At 37.3% G+C, this 25,715-nt stretch overlaps 2 protein-coding genes across 2 annotated transcripts; one reads left to right on the top strand and one right to left on the bottom strand.

The window, feature by feature from the left end:
- Positions 1–1,221: 1,221 nt before the first annotated feature.
- On the bottom strand, positions 1,222–9,182 carry LOC112016749 (serine/threonine-protein phosphatase 7 long form homolog; the record flags this gene model as incomplete). The annotated part of the gene is given in 6 exon segments (XM_065778224.1): positions 1,222–1,459; positions 1,763–2,161; positions 3,186–3,273; positions 4,193–4,956; positions 5,552–5,658; positions 8,957–9,182. Coding segments are annotated over 6 exon segments (1,822 nt in total), but the record flags the coding sequence as incomplete, so codon positions are not given.
- Positions 9,183–11,321: 2,139 nt separating this feature from the next.
- LOC111995691 (SPX domain-containing protein 2) lies at positions 11,322–11,657 on the top strand. Its single transcript, XM_024027622.2, has one exon. The coding sequence runs from the start codon at positions 11,322–11,324 to the stop codon at positions 11,655–11,657; it is 336 nt and encodes a 111-aa protein (XP_023883390.2).
- Positions 11,658–25,715: the final 14,058 nt, after the last annotated feature.

Raw genomic sequence — 25,715 nt, 5'->3', positions numbered from 1 at the left:
ATGTCCCAGTCGCCCTCGAACGCCTCATCATCTGTACAAAAACAGCTGTATTTATTAAGATGACAACAAGGGATTGAATCAAAAAATGTCTTACTATCTGCAGCCTAGATATGAATCAATGGCTTTTGACCCTTTACAGGGGATTTACTTTGGGGAGTGAAACCTCTCATTTACCAGTTCGTACACGCAAAAAAATGTCTACTATTTGCTGTAATTGTTTTTTTTATTGAATAATTATTTCAACTTTAACAATACAATTTAAGAAAATTCTTGAAAGTGAGTGATAAAATATATATAAAAATGTTTAGGATGGAGAAAATTTTCTGAGTGAGTGGAGAAAGATTACTTACACTATCAGTTAATGCATTACTCAAACAAATCCCAACAACACTAATTTTGTTTTTTTTTTTTTTTTAATTGGAACAGTCTGCATTCAGTCAACTGAAAATGCAAGACAACTAAGTGCAAAAACAAAGCTACAACAGAGCTGAAAACACGCAGCAGCTACAACACTGATACAATAACACTAAAACATTGTTTTCAACACAAGATTCAGCATGTATAATTACCCTAGAATCTAGACAGTATAAAGGACAGGTTAATTCGTAAGTCAGTTTGTAGGCACCAATAACTATTGTAAAGTGTAAACCCTACGTAATGCCAATTGCGTAAGCAATCCAAATTGTATGAACTGCAGAATGCGATCACAACTTTGAATTTTCCTCATATACTCCTAAGTTTATTTCCACGGTGGTGTAGGAATATTTTTAAAAGGAATTACATTAGCAAACAGATTATTGTGCTTTATACTCGATGGAAAAACTGCATAGACTTCCTGTTTTGTCATCAATGTGTTAAATATATTAGCATTGATGGGTATATGCTAAAAGTGGACAACAGTATTGTCATTGTAGTTTATAAGGATTGAATGAAACAGTTTTGCATGTCTTACATTTCAATACATATATATTTTGGTAGGAAGAACTTAAAAAGCCGTACCTCCTGGTTGATATTTACAGTGCTTAGTTTGAATATTTAACGTTTGGGAGAACATTGTAAGTAATTATACCAAATTCCATAAGGAAGTGCATATTAACCCTAAAAACTACTTACCAAACAATATATACTTCGCTACTATAATATGTCCTCTAAATAAATTACAACTCAAAGTAGTAGAAGTGCAAGTCAGTAAGAATTGGAGGTATTAGAGTTGGAAGTTACCGAAGTCATCCTCATCCTCATGACCACCTGCAGGACCTCGACTGCGTCCACGCTGTCCAGAACCACGACCTCCCCCACCACGGCCTGTGGCCGGTGTGCTCGCTGCAGTCGCCGAGGCACGCGCGTTCTCCAATGCCACTCGACTCAACTCTCCAACAAGATCCAGTGTACTCTTCACGTGGTTGTACATTTGGGAGTCTGGTTCGCATTGCGACAGTAATTCCACGTTGGACTGAACCTGTGAAATAAAGGAGTCCCGTTAAAACTTTTATGGTTCCTTTTGTGTTGTGCATGACCGATTTGAAAACAAATTATGCATGTTGAGATTATTCATATATATATGAACATTCAAATGGCACAGCAGTACATATTGCTTGTGACAAATGCATATCTAGTGGCAAGAAATGAAATGTTCTCTAAAATGAATGTCAACATATTGATTCAATGGCTTGTGGTCACACTTTCACTTTCAGAATGCATGCAGCAACACACATATATTGTCAATCCATCAAAGAAGCATGTTCAGGGTTTGTTGCCTTACCAGGATTTCCCAATATGCCGACTCACGCGTAATAAACCGTCTGGTCGTCCTTCGGTATGAGTCCATGTAAGCAGCAAGGTATGTCGTGTCCCCATCCAATGTCGGTGCGTCGGCCAGATGTTCCTCTCTATGGGCCCATCGGTCAATGTGGATAGCATGCTCTTGCTGGAAATCCCTATCTAATTTACCTTGGAGGGAGATTTTGTGGAGAGCAACCGATGTATCCACAATAGTCGGTGGCGCTTGCTTCATGCCGAACTGACGAACGACACGTTCGGGATGATGACCCTCTACTATCCAAAAATAAATCAATGGCACAATGGCCCTCCATATACGTCGGCCGGCAGTGCAATATGGGGGCAACAAGTCTAGGACATCCTTGTACGGCTCCCAAACAACCTGCATAAATGGTCAACAAGGAAAAATCAAATACGTACTTATTTCTGTCAATCCTCAATGTGAGCAAATATGTAGAAGACCATTGAAGAACCACTTCAGTAACAATCCTAAGACATTCTTGACCTATTTCCCTCTGTTATTGAATTTGACATGGTAAGATGCACCTGGATACTACTGGTTGCATGGTTTCAGTCAGAATCTTAAGACCTTGCATTTGACTGAAAGCTTTTGTGTGCTTATTGTTGCTACCAATCTTAGTTTGGCCAAAATCTAATTGTCATTATAAATCAGTAATTGGCACATTGTCTGATTTGGGGTTCAAAAAGAGGAGGAGAAAATTAAGAAAAGGGAGAAGGGGAATGCCCAGTAAACATACATTGTTGGGGTAGGATTTGTATGCGACGTGCTTACCCCAAAAATATATAAAAATAATGTTGTTTATTATATAGAGACAACGATGTCCATTTTCTAAGGAAATATTTTAAAGATCTTAGACCTGCTGTAAGTATTGGACTCATAAATATTTTGATAACAATAATATTCAATGTGGTTATTCAGTTCACCTTTAATTCTAATCGTGTTTCAATGTTGCCTGTCAAATTATATGCAGACTTATGCAATTATTTCAAGAGCATCAAGCTCAAAAATATCAGGTGTGGAAAATACATGTGAAAACATTACCTACAATTCTGCATTCTATAGTTCTTAATATTCTTGCTAGCAACCAAAAAATAATAATCACAAGCAATAGCTACAACCGAGGGAAAAATTTTAAGGGTACAAAGCTAAATATGTGTGGAATCAAAACGACAAACATCGGTGTAAAATTATTAATGAAGGTACTCTATATTGACTGCCCACCCACCCTTGTGTTTGTGTTCGTAACTAATTCCTTGTATATCTATGGTCTAATCGACGAAAGTTACATTATTAACTATACACATGAAGTAGTTGTTAAAACCCTACCAAGTGAAAAACAAAAATATGGAGAATTATATCCTTCTGACATGAAGCGGTAAAATACCTGGTGTGCCCGTATACTCGACAGTGACGCTCGATACACAGGTAGCACATGGGTGGCATGCTCTTTCGTGCTCTTCGGCCCCTTCCATCTAGTGAACATACAATTTCAGACAATGCTCATTAGTTAATATCAAACAACAATGCTACCGCGACAATAAATGCATACAAAAAATAAAGCCATTAACTAGCTTTCATATTTTCGGTAGGGGGTCGATCCCTTAAAGTAACTGGTTTCTTAGAATATAATAATGTCTTAAAGGCTAGACTGTCTTAATGACACCTTAATTTGTTCTTAACAGGTTTGGTCAAAATAGTCAAGAAGTATGACAAAAGAACTGGTGCCCTCATTCGCTTGCCCTTCATTCAAAAGGTCTTGCAACAGCCCTTCTTCACCACTGACATGCTCTACAAGCTTGTGGAGTGTGAGGCAATGCTGGATGGAATTTTCCCTAAGTGTGAACCACCAGCTTCAACAGTGATAGCTGATGGGGATGATGATCCTTCAACTTCTGGATGTGAATTTTAACAAATCCACGCTTCGATTACATTTTCTTTTTCTATATTACGTACTTGCAAAATTTCTAGAATTTCAAAAATATAAGTAATTTTTCATCAATTAATTGTTTAAATTGCAAATTTTTATGAATCATATAGTCTAAAATTATGCATAAGAAATAAGTTGATGAATCATAGAGTAAATTTAATATATAAGTTTGGCTACAAACTTTGTTAGGCTACAAACTTTGTTAGGCTACAACTTCACCTAATATACTTTATAGAATTTAAAAAATTCATAGCTCTAAATTGTTTAAATTGTAAATTTTTATGAATCATATAATCTACAATTATGCATGAAAAATAAGTTTATGAATCATATAGTAAATAATATCTAATTGACATAAATTTAATATATGTTAAAAGCATAAAAAACTTTTGACCAACTATACACCCGTGCACGGTGAATGACAAATGGCATGACAATTGTACCAAACTAATGAAATAACATACCGACATGCAAGGGGACCTGCCTCCACTGGCGATTGCGGCGGCCTCACAACAGGGCATATCACTGGGAACCTCGAATACGCCCAGAGCTGCACCAACATCAATGCTCCTCCCATCTGCATCGCCTTCGTCTCCGATGCCTTGCATAAGTGCCTGTACAGCCAAGCTAATGCTCCACTACCCCAACTGTACCTCTTCGCGTTGCTGATTGGGTTCAGGAACTGTAGAGGCATCACCGACACCCGGTCTGCCGACTTGTCCACAAATAGAATGGTCCCCAATCTGAGAAGAATGTGATAGCGCGCATGTTGCTGCACTACCTCATCAGTAGCATCTGCAGCTAAGGGATCTCTAAATTGTTCCTTCAGCCAAGTGACTCTTAGCCTCGCCCCAGCAAGGATAGACTTGTTTTCATTGGGATGTGGTATCGGGTCTGGCGGACGATGACCCAGTAGCTCAAGACACAACGCTGGCCACCCCAACTTGACACTCCCAGTCACTGGCAACCCATCAATAGGAACCCCTAGCATCACCTCGATATCTTGTAAGGTGATGCCCATCTCTCCATGCGGTAGGTGGAATGTGTGCGTCTCCGGACGCCAACGCTCAACTAGTGCTGTGATCAACGCGTGATCCACTTCCAAGTTTGGAACCTTGAATAACCCTTCAAATCCCGCCTCAGTTATGTACCGAGCAATTCGGGGGTCTACCCCATGCCGAGGTAACTTGCAAGATCGGTGCCTGCACTTTAGCACGCCTGGCACTACCTGCACACGAAAGAGCACTGTCTTAGGATATGCAAGAAATAGTAGACTAACTAGTTAGCTACAAACATTTTACAATATGTTAGTTATGATGTTAACTAGTTATTCACTCTAGCTCAATGCAGATTGGATTGGATCAATTCAAGGTCAATGACATTTTATAAAATTAGCACTGAGGTGATGGGCATTAGGTTTTGAAATGAATGAACCAAGTGCCTCACTATGTCAAATGGAGTAGGGAATTAGGAATCAACAAAGTTGTCTTATGTGTAGCCACGCCTAATTGTGTGTGCATATTTGCGAAAATAATGGCAGCGGATTCATTTTAATTGATTACTATAGCTTCCGAATGAGATCTACTGACTTTGAATATTTCTACTCCATACCATTTTCAGGTACTGCTGTTAATGAAAGAGTGTTTTTAATTTCACGATTATTTCTGCTTCATACCATTTTCTCTTTGGATTAAATAAAATTCTGCCTAAACCAAAACTGAAATGCTACCATGTCCAACATCTATTTACAAATGATCAAAGAACCCTACAGAAATAAAAAACAAATGATTTCGACATGTCCAAAGTTCAGTACAACTACGTACCTGACCGGCAGGCGTCTCCCATAGCGCCGTGGATCGATGACCCGGCTGCTGTGTCAATTGTGTACCTTCCGCGGGTCCAGGAACCACATTTCGCAGTTGCTGCATATCTGACACGCATGCAATCATGTTAGACAAGCAAGTATTTCAACAGGGTTCTAGAACAAACTGACAGAAACAAAAACAGAGAGAGAGAGAGAGAGAGAGAGAGAGAGAGAGAGAGTGAAAGAGATTGAGAAAAAATTGAAAACATATAATTGCTCATCTGAATTATGCATCATGCATCTATATATACACTGATTTTCAATCCATTTAATCATATCAAGGAAGAGTTAAATTAAAACACTAAAATATAAAACACCTAGCTTGAGCATATATGCCTAACTTGATCCTAATGTTCATGGCTGCAAGGCATAAACAAAAAGGACCCATAGTTGCAGAATGTATAAGCAACCTAACCAACCAACCAACGTGCGAATCAATGTCAAAATCAAACAAAGTAAACCAACAAAATGAACACAGCAAAATGCAACCCAATGAATCAACTAAGCACCACAAAAAACACCATTAGAAAATACTAAAACATAGTTCTAAAAGGTACCCAACTACCCCTAAACAATTTTGAGAGTATGGATACAACCGAGACAGAAATGGAAATTTCTTGCAAGAAGAATAAAAAAACAGGTTATCTAGCATTTTTCTATAAAAAGCCACAAGCCTTACAAAAAGGCCACAAGCCACAAGCCACCACAAATCTTAATGCTCCCCCTAACCTAATCCAACCTATTAGGAAAGGATTGGTGACCCTCAAAGGCCACTAAGTTCCCTTTCCAACCCCACATGTAGTAGATGATAATAATAATGAATTGATGTACTTAATCAACAAACATAACCCACAAATGACTGCTAATCGTACACAAGACAGAAGCTTCAACGGGCTTAGATACCAAACTTGATGTAGGATTTTTAGCAATTTCGGCACTAAAACACTAGGCAATCACACCTACACTTTCGTAAGCAGTCACACTTAGGTAGGAGATAGCAATCACGCTTGAAAAAAGTTGGAATCTTATTGAAATCTATCAATATTATCGACTACAATAAAACCATTATCTAGGCTATTTCTAAATCCTTTCGTATAAAGACTAGGAATTCTAATAACAAAAAAATAAGTACTTTAAGAACTTCTAAGACAATTCTAGTCTCTTATGACAATCAATTATGCATCTGTACACAAAATGTGGCAGCAAAGGTTTTAGGAACCCAAAACAGTAGATATACAGGGCATTTATGAGCTCAATTTAGTTCAGTGATAGTGGATGTCCATGATGTGCATTTTATGGTCTGTGTGTAGATATATGCATGCATATCCATTATACACACATTATATCTATTATATTAATAAGTTAACAGAGTGGAAGCTTGCAAAAGCCAGTAAGTTTGAAGCTTGTAAAACCAATAGCTTCTCAATTCAAGATCATTTAGCATTGAATTAAATAGCAATTTTCCCTAATTCAAAATCAATTTTCACATCCAACATAATTTCCTGAAATACAGTTGAATTAAAAAGAAATTTTCCCTAACAATGGCCACCGTTGTCATGCTAACTGTATTTTTTACATGAATTTATGCCCTATACGTGCATCCAAACCCAGTTCAAAACCAAACCCAGTTCAAAACCAAACCCAACAAACCTAAAAAAGCAACAATAATAATGATTAGAGATACAGGAAAATCTAACAGAGAAAAACTTAAGAAGCCACACTCAAATCAGAGTAAACGCACAATCAATACTTAACTCAGATTACATGCAAAGGGAAAAAACGAATATTTGATCTCAGCATTTAGAAATTACCTTAATAAGTTTCTAATCCTTGAACTCTGAAGATGGATTGGGTTGAGCTTCGGCTATGGCGAGAGTGAAAAGGTGTGGGTTTGGGTATGGGTTTGGATTGAGCTTCAATCCAGCGTCGACTGACCGATTTGGTTTGGGTTCGGGTAAAAATAGGAGAACTTGAATATTCGTTGAACTTGGGAAGGCTCTACTGAACGGACTGAGGGTGGCTACTGATCGGACGGAGGAAGGGAGAGAAGCTGTAGAGGAAGGAAGACACACAAACTGTTTTAGAGACGTTACATTCGAAAGTGTTTCATATTCTGCACATAAATCGGATTCTGAATTTCCGAGTTACAAACAGTTACGCGGGAATATTTTATTTCCAAAAAGCCACGCTGGATTGCCAGTGTGGCAAGAACCAACATAAAACTCGGTTTTTGGATATCCGAGTAAAGTAAATAAATCGGCTTTAAAATTACCGAGTATTGAAACAGGGGCACGCCCATATATAGTTTCAAAACAGGGGCATAACGCCAAATAGTTTTGCCCAAAGGGGCAAAAGGCCAGATAGTCCCAAGATAGTGTATAAGTATATTAATATTGTTTTCCTTGAACAGCGAGTATCGGGGCCCACTCGGGATTTTGCGGTTATTTTCTTCCTTTTTTTACGTATTAAAACGTCCGTACACATTTTGGTTCGTTTACGGAAAGTCAAGCCCTATGGTGGTGGTGGTGGGGGTTGCCGTGGTGGTGGAGGTGGTGATTGATATTGGTGGTGGTGGGTTTGATGAGTGTGGGTATGGTTGAATTTGTGACTGATGTGGTGATGGTGGTGGTGGGGGTTGCCGTGGTTGGAGCTGGGTCTGTGGCGATGTGTATCGACGGCGTAGGTCAGGGGGGCGGCGGCGGCGTGTCTGTGGGTGAGGATGGCAGTGATTGTACCGGAGTGTCTATGGGTGAGCTTGAGAGGCTTGGAGGCTTGAGAGTTGAGAGATGAACGAGAGAGAGTGAGAATACAGTGGGAGTGAAAGACTGACCGGTTTTGATAAATGAAAAAAAAAAAGGGAACAAGTGGATCAGTTGAATAAAAAAATATTTTTTAGCAAATCATCTAAATTTTTTTGCTTTAGCTCCACTGCTGGAGCATCATTTTAATGAAAGTGGAGCTAAAATTTAACATTATTGCTTTATACCACCACTGCTGCAAATGCTCTTAGCATTGATGGGTATATGCTAAAAGTGGATAATAGTATTGTCATTGTAGTTTATAAGGATTGAATGAAACAGTTTTGCATGTCTTACATTTCAATACATATATATTTTGGTAGGAAGAACTTAAAAAGCCGTACCTCCTAGTTGATATTTACAGTGCTTAGTTTTAATATTTAAAGTTTGGGAGAACATTGTAAGTAATTATACCAAATTCCATAAGGAAGTGCATATTAACCCTAAAAACTACTTACCAAACAATATATACTTCGCTACTATAGTACGTCCTCTAAATAAATTACAACTCAAAGTAGTAGAAGTGCAAGTCAGTAAGAATTGGAGGTATTAGAGTTGGAAGTTACCGAAGTCATCCTCATCCCCATGACCACCTCCAGGACCTCGACTGCGTCCACGCCGTCCAGAACCACGACCTCCCCCACCACGGCCAGTGGCCTGTGTGCTCGCCTCAGTTGCCGAGGCACGCACATTCTCCAATGCCACTCGGCTTAACTCTTCAACAAGATCCAGTGTACTCTTCAGGTGGTTGTACATTTGGGAGTTTGGTTCACATTGCGACAGTAATTCCATGTTGGACTGAACCTGTGAAATAAAGGAGTCTCGTTAAAACTTTTATGGTTCCTTTTGTGTTGTGCATGACCGATTTGAAAACAAATTATGCATGTTGAGCTTATTCATATATATATGAACATTGAAATGGCACAGCAGTACATATTGCTTGTGACAAATGCATATCTAGTGGCAAGAAATGAAATGTTCTCTAAAATGAATGTCAAAATATTGATTCAATGGCTTGTGGTCGCACTTTAATTTTCAGAATGCATGCAACAACACACATATATTGTCAATTCATCGAAGAAGCATGTTCAGGGTTTGTTGCCTTACCAGGATTTCCCAATATGCTGACTCACGCGTAATGAACCGTCTGGTCATCCTTCGGTATGACTCCATGTAAGCAGCAAGGTATGTCGTGTCCCCATCCAATGTCGGTGCGTCGGCCAGATGTTCCTCTCTATGGGCCCATCAGTCAATGTGGATAGCATGCTTTTGCACCCAATCCCTATCTAATTTACCTTGGAGGGAGATTCTGTGGAGAGCAACTGATGTATCCACAATAGTCGATGGCGCTTGCTTCATGCCGAACTGACGAAAGACACGTTCGAGATGATGACCCTCTACTATCCAAAAATAAATCAACGGCACAATGACCCTCCATATACGTCGGCCGGCAGTGCAATATGGGGGCAACGAGTCTAGGACATCCTTGTACGGCTCCCACACAACCTGCATAAATGGTTAACAAGAAAAAAATCAAATACTTACCTATTTCTGTCAATCCTCAATGTGAGCAAATATGTAGTAGACCATTGAAGAACCACTTCACTAAAAATCCTAAGACATTCTTGACCTATTTCCCTCTCTTATTGAATTTGACATGCTAAGATGCACCTGGATACTACTGGTTGCATGGTTTCAGTCAGAATCTTAAGACCTTGCATGGAACTGAAAGCTTTTGTGATGCTTATTGTTGCTACCAATCTTAGTTTGGCCAAAATCTAATTGTCATTATAAATCAGTAATTGGCACATTGTGTGATTTGGGGTTCAAAAAGAGGAGGAGAAAATTAAGAAAAGGGAGAAGGGGAATGCCCCGTAAACATACCTTGTTGGGGTAGGATTTGTATGCGATGTGATTACCCCAAAAATATATAAAAATAATGTTGTTTATTATATAGAGACAACGATGTCCATTTTGTAAGGAAATATTTTAAAGATCTTAGACCTGTTGTAAGTATTGGACTCATAAATATTTTGATAACAATAATATTCAATGTGGTTATTCAGTTCACCTTTAATTCTAATGGTGTTTCAATTTTGCTTGTCAAATTATATGCAGACTTATGCAATTATTTCAAGAGCATCAAGCTCAAAAATATCAGGTTTGGAAAATACATGTGAAAACTTTACCTACAGTTCTGCATTCTATAGTTCTTAATATTCTTTCTAGCAACCAAAAAATAATAATCACAAGCAATAGCTACAACCGAGGGAAAAATTTTAAGGGTACAAAGCTAAATATGTGTGGAATCAAAACGACAAACATCGGTGTAAAATTATTAATGAAGGTACTCTATACTGACTGCCCACCCACCCTTGTGTTTGTGTTCGTAACTAATTCCTTGTATATCTATGGTCTAATCGAAGAAAGTTACATTATTAACTATACACATGCAGTAGTTGTTAAAACCCTACCAAGTGAAAAACAAAAATATGGAGAATTATATCCTTCTGACATGAAGCGGTGAAATACCTGGTGTGCCCGTATATTCGACAGCGATGCTCGATACACAGGTAGCACATGTGTGGCATGCTCTTTCGTGCTCTTCGGCCCCTTCCATCTAGTAAACATACAATTTCAGACAATGCTCATTAGTTAATATCAAACAACAATGCTACCGCGACAATAAATGCGTACCAAAAATAAAGCCATTAAATTAGCTTTCATATTTTCGGTAGGGGGTCGATCCCTTAAAGTAACTGGTTTCTTAGAATATAATAATGTCTTAAAGGCTAGATTGTCTTAATGACACCTTAATTTTTCTTAACATGTTTGGTCAAAATAGTCAAGAAGTATGACAAAAGAACTGGTGCCCTCATTCGCTTGCCCTTCATTCAAAAGGTCTTGCAATAGCCCTTCTTCACCACTGACATGCTCTACAAGCTTGTGGAGTGTGACGCAATGCTGGACAGAATTTTCCCTAAGTGTGAACCACCAGCTTCAACAATGATAGCTGATGGGGATGATGATCCTTCAACTTCTGACGCTACCAATAACAACGGTCTGCTTAGAGTGCCAAAGGAACTTGCAGAGATTGAGTATATGGAGAGCTTATATATGAAGAGCACTATATCAGCACTACGGGTTTTGAAGGAAATTCAGAGCGGAAGTTCAACTGTTGGCCATTTGTCATTGCCACCACTGCAATTTAGTGCAATTGAGGAAACATGGAATAAAGTTCCAGATCTGGAACAAGTTGCCAAGTAGTTGTATTTTGAGGAAGGAATTGGGATGAGTGCCTCCCATTGGTTCTTATTTTGTCCTTTTTCTTCTATTTTCTTTAATGCATCTATTAGGATACCTTAGATACTAACACAGATGTAAAATGCTAAACTCGACCTGAAATGAATTCAATCGAATCATAAGTTCTGCATAATACTCGCCTTGTATAGAAGAAAGTAGCGTCTTCAAATTGGGAACGAGAATATTGGTTTACATTTTATTTTAACCTAAAGTAAAGCAACATCTTTAGCTGTTTTGAAGTTGGACCATTTGGTGCCAGGAAGTATTTATACTTGGCATGTTGCCACAGTCTTGTAGTTTTTAATGGCAGTGTTCGCTTCTCCCCTAGAAGAGAATCTGGGTTCGAATTTTCTTCACTTGACTGTTGTAAGCCAAAAATATAAAATGACATGTTCAAGTATCAGATACTAAGAGATGTCCTATTCTGGCAGGTTTGGGGATCAAATCCTAAGAGAAGCCCTCGTCTTCCATTTCTTCGCAGTGGCTGGAAGTTTGTTCTTACCGTATTAGACATGTGTAGCATACTCTAAATTCTGACATTTATTCACAAGGTTCTAAAATTCTTGGGTTCACATTCATGGTCAGAGATGCAAAATAAAGTGTTTCCTTACAAAAGAGAACCACTACCTAAAAAGGGTGGTTGGATTAGTTAAAGCTTCATGACCAGATACAGAGTAGGCAGAGCCTAGAATACGATTGTAGCACCTCCAATTGTCTGCCGTGTTTAAAACTTTAAATCATGAGTTCTTTAGAGTTTAGACAAAGCAACCCTTATTTCCAACCAACCCACCAACACCAAGTACCTACCCCCCTCCCCTCAACAAAAAAAAAAAGAAAAAGAAATCCCCTGCCTCTGTATCCTTTAAATGTTTTCAAAAAATGGTAGTTTAACTAACATTTGTTGATATTACCAACGGATATATGTAAAATGCAAATCCCACAATTTGTAACTATTGAATTGATTCCAAAAATAAAAAATTATTTTATACAAAAAGTTAAATAAAAAAATGTTTCCAAAAGTTTGGAAAACAAGAAAACCAACTAATGAAAAGAATCAAATTTCCTCCGTAATTAAAGTCATTTTTAGTTCTAAAAAGAAAGTCTTTTTTTTTTCAATAATTTAATTGTTACAGGTTATAATAAGTGAATAAAGATCCTTTATACCATTTTTTGTATTCCACTTTATGCTTCACTAATCACAACTTGTCATTTATTTGTTTAACTTTCCTTATAAAATAGCTAAATTTTAAAATAGAAAACAAAAATACATACATGACAAGTTGTGATTAATGGAACATAAAGTGAAACACAAAATATAGTATAAAGGATTTGTATTCATAATAAGTAAGAAGAGGAATTCATACATTGATTAAGGCTCTTGAGTCTTGACAACCAAACATTCATGGTACACGGTTGCCCTAATCTATAAGAATGTTCCTATACGTGCGTAGCTAAAAAATGTACAGTTCAAATTTATTGAGTGATTTAGGATCATAGATAAATTAGAAATAACGTTGGACAAAGTTTGGCTATAAAATTTTTTGGGCTACAAATTCACCTAGTATTTTTTTTATTGGATGTGAATTTTAACAAGTCCACACTTGGATTACATTTTCTTTTTATATATTACATACTTACAAAATTTCTAGAATTTCAAAAATATAAGTAATTTGTCATCAATTAATTGTTTAAATTGCAAATTTTTATGAATCATATAGTCTGAAATTATGCATAAGAAATAAGTTGATGAATCATATAGTAAATTTAATATATAAGTTTGGCTACAAACTTTGTTTGGCTACAACTTCACCTAATATTTTTTTATTGGATGTGAATTTTAATAAATCCACATTTGGATTACATTTTCTTTTTATATATTACATGCTTGCAAAATTTATAGAATTTCAAAAATTCTTAGCTCTTAATTGTTTAAATTGTAAATTTTTATGAATCATATTCTAAAATTATGCATAAAAAATAAGTTTATGAATCATATAGTAAATAATATCTAAGTGACATAAATTTAATATATGTTAAAAGTATAAAAAACATACAATTCAACAATTAAAATTTTAAAACATGTAACAATGTTAATTTATATAAATGAAACTGTGGACTTAGACTATAAATAAGTTTGTAGCTGAACGTCGTTATAGACTTAGACTTCAAGTCTCTTACTAGTTGGTCGAGTAAATGAAGGCTACAAAACTAATTTTCTTCGAGCCAAAGAAATAGATTTACAAAAATAATTTCCATACTAACTTTTCCCTATTAGAAAATAAATTCTTCAGTTAAAGATTTTTGTTGTTGTCAAATTTTATATTGTGGATCTAAACCTGAAAAGGTGTTGTAGTAAGTTGATAAGCATATTCCATAAATAGCAACTTTTAATTGATTGACGATTACACTTTGTACCCTATAATATGCCAATTGTAACCAAGCAGTTTTGTTCGACCATATTGCTTCGACTGGCGGCCAGCTATTCTTTTCCGACAACAAATCGGACCCCACACACACACACACAAACACATGTACTACTTATTTTTATTTTGTTTTATTTTTTATTCGGTGGAAAATACTTATTACAATTGATGAAGTGTTGCAAACATCGCATTTCTAGTTTGGCCAATTTTATGCCTTCATAACTGAAAATATATTAATTCCCATATGATAGGGGGAAAAAAGTGAGTTACGATGTTGTCATAAACGTGAAACTAATACTGGAGCTATCTGCTCTCGTGTACTATGGTCTACTGCACTACATGTGAGTCAAACGCAGACAAAGGGCAGTAAAAGCATTGTAGTTTAGATGTTTTCTCCGAAGGTGATTTCATTGGTTTCATCCCCACTTGTTACTATTAAAAAAATAATTCAACACAAATTCTAGACTGTGAATTTCTGAGCACTAGTTGAGCCTTTGGAAAATATAATAAACACAAACAAATTCATTGTTTCATGATAATACAAATTTAGATATAAATTCATAACAAAGTATATAGATTGGTTAACAAACAACCCGTTTTTTCCTTGTTGAAAAAGAATGACCAGTTTACATACTCTGCCAAATGAAATTATTGCAGAGACTTTTTCATGAGTTAGCCAAAATTCAAAAACAAACATCTTCAATATTAAATTTAAATATGATCAAATTATATACTATTTACAAATATTTTGTACAACTTTTATAAATTCTGGCCGAGTACATATTAAGTACTGAATGACGTGTGTGACTATGATTCCCATTGCGCTAATAGATGAATCTAAGTCTACTGGCTTAGCATTATCTATTAAAACAAAGTATTTTGTATTCCTAATTTTCTTCTGCACTCAACATAGTGTATATTGGCATGCTATCTTGTTAAATAATCCATTGAATTAATGTCAATTGAACTTTCAGTTTGAAACAGGGGTTACTTCTCGACAGCAGTGTACTTAGTGAATGTATTAAAAGTGGCATACATGCAGGGATTTTGACCAACTATACACACGTGCACGGTGAATGACAAATGGCATGACAATTGTACCAAACTAATGAAATAACATACCGACATGCAAGGGGACCTGCCTCCACTGGCGATTGCAGCGGCCTCACAACAGGGCATATCACTGGGAACCTCGAATACGCCCAGAGCTGCACCAACATCAATGCTCCTCCCATCTGCATCGCCTTTGTCTCCGATGCCTTGCATAAGTGCCTGTACAGCCAAGCTAATGCTCCACTACCCCAACTGTACCTCCTCGCGTTGCTGATTGGGTTCAGGAACTGTAGAGGCCTCACCGACACCCAGTCCGCTGACTTGTCCACAAATAGAATGGTCCCCAATCTGAAAAGAATGTGATAGCGCGCATGTTGCTGCGCTACCTCATCAGTAGCATCCGCAGCTAAGGGAGCTCTAAATTGTTCCTTCAGCCAGGTGACTCTTAGCCTCGCCCTAGCAAGGATAGACTTTGATGGTGGATAAAATCAGTTTGGTTGAACACTTCGGCTTCGGTGGGCTACGACACTTGCAGAGGCCTGTAAAAGAAGAAAAAGATCAAAGGATGACCGGGGTGGACCGGTCAAATATCCTCCGATGGTGAAGTTAGTGCCTTCCTTTGTCTGGAATTCTCACTGTATTATGTGTCAAGATCTCAGAATATCACACCTTTACGTAGTTCAGACCGGTCCTTATATAGGGTACTTTAGGGCGGTTATTGGTCCAATAACTTCCCCCAGATTTGTGGACTCCGGATGTAACTTCTTCAACGGCTATAGAAATCATAACCGCTGCTGGAAGTTACATATTTTGGGAGAAATTGACGGCGATGAACACAGGTTGATTAACCGCTTCAGAGTTTGCTAAGTGTCATATGGTCGTCCATGTGCAATGCTTATGGACGACCCTTTGTCACGCTGTTCTTTGGTTGTCCATGCGATTCATCCGTGGACGACCCTTTTTACTTGATTACAATGGTCTACCCAACTGGTCGACCTCTCAGGGAAGGGAGGTCTGGACGAATAGGAGATGGCCTAGTCGCTTGGCAAACTGCATGTCATGGACGACCCTTCTGGACGAACCACAGGTGCCATTTTTTGCTATCCCATCAGACTTGTTTTCATTGGGATGTGGTATCGGGTCTGGAGGACGATGATCAAGTAACTCAAGACACAACGATGGCCACCCCAGCATGACACTCCCAGTCACTGGCAACCCATCAATAGGAACCCCTAGCATCACCTCAATATCTTGTAAGGTGATGCACATCTCTCCATGTGGAATGTGTGCGTCTCCGGACGCCAACGCTTAACTAGTGCTGTGATCAACGCGTGATCCACTTCCAAGTTTGGAACCTTGAATAACCCTTCAAATCCCGCCTCAGTTATGTACCGAGCAATTTGGGGGTCTAGCCCATGCCGGGGCAACTTGAAAGATCGGTGCCTGCACTTTAGCACGCCTGGCACTACCTGCACACGAAAGAGCACTGTCTTAGGATATGCAAGAAATAGTAGGCTAACTAGTTAGCTACAAACATTTTACAATATGTTAGTTATGATGTTAACTAGTTATTCACTCTAGCTCAATGGTAGATTGGATTGGATCAATTCAGGGTCAATGACATTTTTTAAAATTAGCACTGAGGTGATGGGCATTAGGTTTTGAAATGAATGAACAAAGTGCCTCACTATGTCAGATGGAGTAGGGAATTAGGAATCAACAAAGTTGTCTTATGTGTAGCCACGCCTAATTGTGTGTGCATATTTGCGAAAATAATGGCAGCGGATTCATTTTAATTGATTACTATAGCTTCCGAATGAGATCTACTGACTTTGAATATTTCTACTCCATACCATTTTTGGGTACTGCTGTTAATGAAATAGTATTTTTAATTTCACGATTATTTCTGCTTCATACCATTCTCTCTTTGGATTAAATAAAATTCTGCCTAAACCAAAACTGAAATGCTACCATGTCCAACATCTATTTACAAATAATCAAAGAACCCCACAGAAATAAAAAACAAATGATTTCGACATGTCCAAAGTTCAGTACAACTACGTACCTGACCGGCAGGCGTCTCCCATAGCGCCGTGGATCGATGACCCGGCTGCTGTGTCAATTGTGTACTTTCCGCGGGTCCAGGAACCACATTTTGCAGTTGCTGCATATCTGACACGCATGCAATCATGTTAGACAAGCAAGTATTTCAACAGGGTTCTAGAACAAACTGACAGAAACAAATACACAGAGAGAGAGAGAGAGAGAAATATTCGTTGAACTTGGGAAGGCTCTACTGAACGGACTGAGGGTGGCTACTGATCGGACGGAGGAAGGGAGAGAAGCTGTAGAGGAAGGAAGACACACAAACTGTTTTAGAGACGTTACATTCGAAAGTGTTTCATATTCTGCACATAAATCGGATTCTGTATTACCGAGTTACAAACAGTTACGCGGGAATATTTTATTTCCAAAAAGCCACGCTGGATTGCCAGTGTGGCAAGAACCAGCATAAAACTCGGTTTTTGGATATCCGAGTAAAGTAAGTAAATCGGCTTTAAAATTATCGAGTATTGAAACAGGGGCACGCCCCTATATAGTTTCAAAACAGGGGCATAACGCCAAATATTTTTGCCCAAAGGGGCAAAAGGCCAGATAGTCCCAAGCTCACATCCCGTTCAATACTCTCCTGTTTTCTCCAGTTTTTAAATAGATGAAGGACACGTGTAAGTGAAGCAATCCAAAGGCCAAAAAAAAACTCACAAAGCAACTTTTCTTTCATTCTCTCTTCCTCTCTCTCTCTATCTCTCAACTCTCTCTAGAACTCCAGAACTGAGCATCAAAGGTGTTTATCTTTCTCATTAAATTGTGACTTGCTCCTTCCTTCATCTTCTACACAAAGACAAATTCCCTTTTGTTTGAATCTTATATTCAGTTTTTTGGGCTTCTGGGTATCATTACTTACAATGGAACCCCCTTCATCTGTAAGAATTTTTATTTTTTTCATTTCTAGGTGAGTTTAAGCCAAGCTTTTGTATTTTCTTGAAACCCAAAACAACTATCGACTAGGATTTACCTGCTTTGGTGTTCTTGTGGAACCATTTATGATTGAGTGGTGAGGTTTGGGTTCAATTTCCTTTCCCTGATCTTGTTGGTGATCCCATGGAATATTTCATCCAATGTCCCAATTTCGCCCTTTCTTCTCTAGCAAGCACCGATCTTCTCAAGTAAGGTCTGATCTTGGAGCGTCTAATGCTTAGCTCTGAATAAAGCTAGACGGAGAGAGTAATGGAGATAGTTCATTTTTTCAGTAATTGCTATAGTTCTAGAGAGAGGAAGACAGAGAGAGACTGAGAGAGTAAGTGTATGTTGCTTTGTGAGTTTTTTTTTTTGGCCTTTGGATTGCTTCACTTACACGTGTCCTTCATCTATTTAAAAACTGGAGAAAACATGAGGGTATTGATCGGGAGGTGAGCCTGTCCCCAAAGTTGGTACCATATGTTGATTTTGTGCAAAATTTTGGATTTTGCCATTTTTCTCTACCAACTTCCCAAGCTTGGATTTTGGCGCTTGGACCTTGGAATGGGTTCAGTATCGTTAGAAAGATCTCAATACACACTTCAAAAAAGTACCGCCTTTTTTCACTCATCAATTCTCTTAGTAATGTTTTACCAAGTGTTGGGTGTTTTGGGGATTTGGGTATATTTCACTCGTTTTAACAATTTGGATCTACAAGCAGTCTCTTTAAAGAGAATTTTATTTTATTCAATACAAGCTCAAATTTCTTCTGATCGCGTTGTCAGATCTTAGTCAATTTTAGGATGAGCTAGGGTTAACCATTGTCAAACTTGATCAAATTTTGGGAAAATATCTTAAAACATTGATTTTGATTAAAATTAGGGTTTGAGGGTATTTTTGAACTTGCATGAGTGCAAACAGCTTGATTGAGGTTTCAGCTCCTAGGGGCATTTTGATCATTTGCCTCTTGGACTAGAAAATTGGGTGGATCAACACTTGAACAATACAAATTAAATTATTTTTCATATTCACATGATTCAAAATATGACTTTTTGAAAGTTTTGGAATTTTGCATGTAAATCAAGGGCAAACAAAATATGGTGTCGACACCCTATATTTAGCACTATTACCATAGTTTACTTTATGTAAAACTTTGCTATCTAATTTAAAATAAATTTATAATTCTACTTAAACTATAATTCTATTACCAAAAGTTTCAAGAAGTTTTAAATAAATATTTGTTTGGGTGAAATACAGTAAAGTAATTACCTTTGACGTTTGGACTAATGTCAACTAGGTTCAAGACATTTTAAAATTAATCAACTTGGTCCATAAACACAAAAAAAAAAAAAAATAGTTAAAAAATTTGTCTATATTAGCTGTAATTGTTTGATTGACCTTTATATAAGTTAGCTATAATGTCATTTATTAGTTAAATAGTCAAAACAGAGAGTTAGAGTGATAAATTGCATTACATGCCATTTGTGTTTAGGGAGCAAATTAATTATTTTTGAAATGGCTTGGACTTAATTGGTACTAGTGAATTGTAGTAGTGCTATTGGGTTATTAAACATATAAGACACTAGTTCGACTAGGACATTTGGAGGTACTAAAATGGTTTTTCCTTGCAATTGTCATGATATTAGTTACGCTAAGTTTCTCATTATATTGCTATTACATACATAATTTTGAAAATCACTTTTGGATGCTACATATACAATATAAATTCACAATCACTATCTGTGAAATTCTACTAAATATAACACAAAATAAAAGAATAAATTGGTCCAATAGTATCTCTTAAATTGAATGGGGATAGGTGCATGAGATCGTTTAGCTCAATTACAGTTTATAATGTTCAAGATTTTCACATACAAAATATTTAAATAGAAACAGTATAAAAAATATGCTCATTAGTTTAGAGAAAAAATAACAAAAAAAATCTAAATAATTTAATTTGTATGGAAAGTTAACAAAAGGAAAATCCAATTTTGATTCTAATTGAATTTTCCTTATGCTTTGATTATATATATATATGTATATATATATAACCTAGTTAGTAATGGACCATACATGGTCATGGTATATTATTAGGTTTTTATGGTTTATTTATATTGAACGTCTCGTTTTCTACACTAAATTAACTCACTTAGCATTAAAATTAAAAAAATTAGAATAGATGGGATATGTGGTAAAATTAAACTCTAATTGTAATTCATTTTTTATATTAAATTAACTCACTTGGCACAAAATTTTAAAAAATTAGATTAGATGAGACACGTGATGCAAAATTAAACTCTAATTAAATTCTAATTAGATTTTCTCTTAACTTTTACTCTCTCAGAGAGAGAGAGAGAGAGAGAGAGAGAGAGAGAGAGAGAGAGAGAGAGACTCTCTCTCTCTCTATGTATATATATATATATATATTATATCTGAAACCTCAGTAGTAGTTAGTGTATTTTACCCTATTTGTATTCATTATTTTTATCATATATTATAAATTTATGTTTTAAATAATTGAATCTTATAAGTCGTTGCACTAAGTGGTTATCTTTTCCATGTAACAAGTGTTTATAGTTTCATTAATTATATAGATAGTTTACCTAATTATATATATTTTTGATAGTTTATCTACATGTTTTCAAAACAAATTTATTCAAAAAAGGAAAATTATGATACTAGAAAAAAAAAAAAAAAAAAAGCCTCTTTGTCATATTGATAGTTGATGATGCAAAATATCAATAGTTGAGCTCCTCATTGTAGCGGATGGATGATGTTGTGAACGGGGTCGTCTTTGTTGATGGAAAACCTGAAAAATGAACTGGGTGGAAGAGTAACACGCCGGTGTGGCATCAGTCAAACCGCCTCCGATGCTTAAGTCAGTAAAGGAGGAAGATTCTTGTGAGAGAAAGAGTGGAGAGTGATTTCATAGAATATTTTTTGTGTACCTTTAACTTTTGTTTCCTTCTCTTTTATAGTTGTGTGACTAATTAATGTACAATGAATTACTGTATTTATACTCAACGGCACGTGCATTATAGAATCTTTGTCTGAAGTTCATAGCTCATCTTGTGATCATTGCTCCATCTGTTACGTTTCGTCATCAATGATCGTAATAAATGTGCAACGTCTTCTCTGGGTAAATGATGATCTTTGCGTAGTGACGACCATAAATTTTTGACTCATCAGCTGCCTCCTTATTCGAATTGTTGTTTGTTAGACAAGATAAGAACAAATTTGTTTGACGCTTTTTATTCTGTGTACTATGCATTTATGACGACTTTGATGTTCGAGCAATTAGGTGCCATATGTACGGTCAGGATGTGTCTGATGTGTAGACATTTCTCGGTTTTCCTACACATGTTTTGGCCACTTATTTCGCATTTTTCCCTCTTGTTTCCTTTCTTCTGTGTTTTTTCCTTGTTCAATTTTCATCCTAGGGTTTGTCTCTCCTTCAAGCTCCCTTTCTCTGTCATGCGTTCCCTAGTAAGTTCGTCGTGCTCTTGCTTCTTTTCATGTTCTTCCATTGCAGATTATTCTTCTGTTAGGTTAGATTGTCCTTCAATAGCTTTTCTTTTTGCTTGTCTAGGTTGTTTACTTGAGTCTATGGAGGAAGGGTGTCTCGATTAGGTTAGTCTCTTCGTGAGGGAGGACTATCCATACGAGCCCGTTCTTTCTTCATTATTCCCTTTAGTTTCCCACTTCGTTAAGGTAGCTAGGTCCTTAAAAATATCTGAGGTTAGGTCTAGTGACCTAGAGACAGGGTTATCCTCGTCTGATGATCGCGTGATTTTGGGGGCTACTTCTCCTTCAAAACCTTATAAAGCCTAGAACATCTCGTTTTCCTTTACAGGAAAGGATGAGCAGCGGATCAAGGATAGGTTTCAGTTCCCTGATTTGGTAAAGATTAGGATCTCGAGTGATGAGGCGAGAGCCTATCACTCCTATCTCGATGAAGTTTTTTTTTACGAGACCGATTTTACTAGTGGTCTTCGTTTCCCTGTTCATTCTTTTGTTAGGGAACTTTTTTCTTATTTTCACCTTGCTCCGGCACAATTAGTGCCCAACTCTTGGCGGATCATTGTCTCTTGCATGGTGGTGTGGATGTCTGCTAATGATGGCGATGTCATCAGAAGGGACGAATTCCTCTATTTTTATCGTCTGAGGAAATCAAAGGACTCTGGCTATTATGATTTTAAGCCATGGGATAGGGCTTCTAGGTTAATACTCGATTACTCATCGTCTCTCCAAAATTGGAAGCCAAACTTCTTTTTTGTTTCTGGAAGTGGTTGGGAGTTCATCCTAGAGACCTGGGCGAAGCCCCCAAGTTTTTTCATAGTCGGGGAGTTCCTGTGTCTGGTGCGTCTTTCTTGTCTTTCTATTTTTTTTTCTTTTCTTTTATGAGTAACGATGGTATGTGACATACTTGTGTTTTTGTTTGTAGTTTCCCAACATCCTCGTCTGAAGAAGAGCTATCAATTTCGTGTTGAAAAAGTAAAGGAATATTTGGAATCCGTCAAGGATTTTGATGAGCTTGTCTCTCCCCAATCTTTATTTCTTCATTTTTTGGGTTCGGAAACCATCTACTAAGGTTCGAAAGAATTTGGAAGTTATGAAAAAGAGTAAGCGCTCCTCTCCCTTTCTTGAAATCTTAAGCTTCTGTTTTCTTCTCTTTTTTATTCTTTTTTATTTTTTATATTTTTTTATGTTGTCTTCTTCCTTCCAGAAATGACAACTAGGTTTAGTAAGCATAAATTAGTTAAGGCCCAAGAGAAGAAGGCCAAGGGTGGCATCGTCAGCAGTCTTCTGTCTGAGAAAAGGACGGGTGACATTTCTAAGAAAGATCTTGTGGTAACTCCTCCTCCCGCCCATTTGCCTGCCAACCGCCCTGCCTCTCCCACTTTGTCACTAGAGGTGATTGCCTCTATTGGAGAAGAGGTTAGGAAGAAAAAGAAGGTTGGTGGTAAATCTTTTCTTCCTACCTTTTGGGATGATGCTGACGCGGCAGCTTTAAAGGCTTATGAGGTGCTTCTTGTGGATGACCTAAGTCCTCCGATGGCAAAGTCGTCCAGTGAGGTGATATCGTCTCACATTTAAAAGCTTGTGTAGGTATGCGTCGTAGGTTGTTTTTACTTCTTCTTTTCCTTCATTTACTTCTGCTAAGGAAATTTTTTCATAGGTTCTGGGGGAGTCTTTGTTTGTCTCTGGAAAACTTTTGGACTTGGAGAAGAAGGTGGCCACATTTGAGCCTGAGATCAAGTCTCTGTCTGCCGAGAATGAGACATTCAAGAACAAGGTTGCCATTCTCACTGTTAAAGCTGAAAATGACAAGGAGCGTGTGGCAGTCTTAGAGAAGAGCCTACAGGTGGAGAAGGACTTTTGCAAGCTAAAGGACAAGTAGATTGGTGATCTGGAGTTGAAGTTGCAGAAGGCTGAGGCCATGCTGGTGAAGGAGTTCAAGGACTCTGACGAGTACTCTAATGAGCTGTGTGGGTACTACATGGAGGGCTTTGACCTTCTTAGGAAGTTGATGGCAAAGCATCACCCTGACTTGGACCTTTCTGGTCTAGTTATGGGTGAGGTTGAGAAGAAGCTCTTGGCTAATTGTCCCTTCTAGGCTACAGCAGAGAATGTGACGGAAGAAGCCACAGACGTTGCTGAGATAATGGAAAAGGCCGCAATTACAACCCTTGCAAACCCTGTCCCTGATAAGTAGGTACCTTGCGCTTTTAGTTGCAGTAAACAACTCTTTTTATGCTTGGTTGTGTTTAGACAACCTTTTTTGACGATGTGTTTATACTTAGCTTGTGTTTGAAAAGCTGATCTCTAGTTGTGTTAGAGCAATCATCTTTGAATGACAATTCTAATTTGTGTTTGAGCAACTTAGTATTTTAGCTGTGTTTTAATAGCTTTCTATTGAGTCATGTTTGGATGACGATCGTAGTTGTGTTTGAATAACTGAATATCTTTTAGCTGTGTTTAAACGGCTTTTTGTTGAGTTATGTTAGAATGACGACCTTAGTTGTGTTTGAACAACTTAGTATTTTTTTAGCTGTGTTTGAACAGATTTTTATTAAGTCATGTTGGAATGACAATCTTAGTGGTGTTTGAACAACTTAGGATTTTTTAGCTGTGTTTGAACAGCTTTTTATTGAGTCATGTTTGAATGACGATTTTAGTTGTGTTTGAATGACCTAGTATTTTTTTAGCTGTGTTTGAATAGCTTTTTATTGAGTCATGTTTGAATGACAATCTTGTGCCGTACTCGTGACTTAGAGCCGTGGTATTGGAGCATCTTTAGGTTAACCATTTTTTGTCTATTCGTGCTTGAATGACGATTATATTGGTTGTGTTTAAACAAATTTGATTTAGTCGACTTTGATGGCTGTGTGTGAACAACTTTTGATTTAGAATTTTAATGATGGAGGTCCTTGAGATGTTTCCCAAGGATGGCTCCTAAGTATTGCACATATTTTCGTTGACAAATAACTTATGAATAATCATTGATAAATACACATGGATCATGCTTTCATGTATTATTGATCTATGAATGATGAAAGAAATAACTGTTGTACATGCTGATATGAAGATTAGGCAACTTGAAATGTAAAGCATTCCTTACTGGTATTATTTCTTCAAGTGTTCTATGTTCCATAGTTGAGGCAATTCCTGGCTGTCTAGAGACTTTAGGTAGTAGGAGCCTTCTTTGGAATGACGGATTACTTCGTAAAGGCCTTCCCAAGCTGGTCCTAGTTTTCCTTGGGATGGGTCCTTCGTTGCCTGTGATACCTTTCTAAGGACGAGGTCTCTTGTGTTGACCCTTCTTACTTTAACCTTTCTGTTATAGTATTTGGCCATTGCTTCCTTGTGTTTGGCCATTCACTTTGTTAGGACATATATGTTTTTACTTGTTAAGAACATATGTCACTTATTTATGTAAATTGGCTAATCCTTTGACAAAACGCACTTTACTTGTAATTGGGTAGTTGTAGGTGTTTTTAATACTTCAAGAAATAAGGTTTCAAGGTCAAGTATTGAAGTCATCAAGTCTGTCCAAGAAAAAGCAAGCTGAAGTGCAAAGTTTTTAAAACTCGACACCTTCTCGATAGCTACCTCGACACCTGCTATCTGTCGAGATTTAAAATTTCAAATTTCCAATATGATTTTCTTGGGATCCGTGAATATGATTTTGGGCCTTCTTTTCTTCTAACCCTAAACATATAAAATGATTGTTTTAAGAACCGTCAAGTGTGACACAAGTTGCAATATCATTGAGCAATCTCTGTTTAAGCAAATTGTGATCAAAAGACAAAATTCTTGACCTAGTTCATCTTCCTTCAAGAAGTTGCTGTGTATTTGCACTGTAGGGTTTTGTAATCAAGCATCTTCCTGCTATTCATCATAAAGGATGAACTGAAGAACTTTGCAGCCAACCTTTCTTCCTTAGTTGGTGTTTTGAAGTCGCGTACTGGAATCCGCGCATTGGTTAGTCACGTACTTGAGAGTCGTGCATCAAAGGTGGGAATTG

This window comes from Quercus suber, unplaced genomic scaffold (genome assembly GCF_002906115.3).
Source record: "Quercus suber isolate HL8 unplaced genomic scaffold, Cork oak 2.0 scaffold_176, whole genome shotgun sequence".
NCBI lineage: Eukaryota > Viridiplantae > Streptophyta > Magnoliopsida > Fagales > Fagaceae > Quercus > Quercus suber.
The sequence above is the reverse complement of the archived record's forward strand: the minus strand, read 5'-3'. Positions and strand labels throughout refer to the sequence as shown.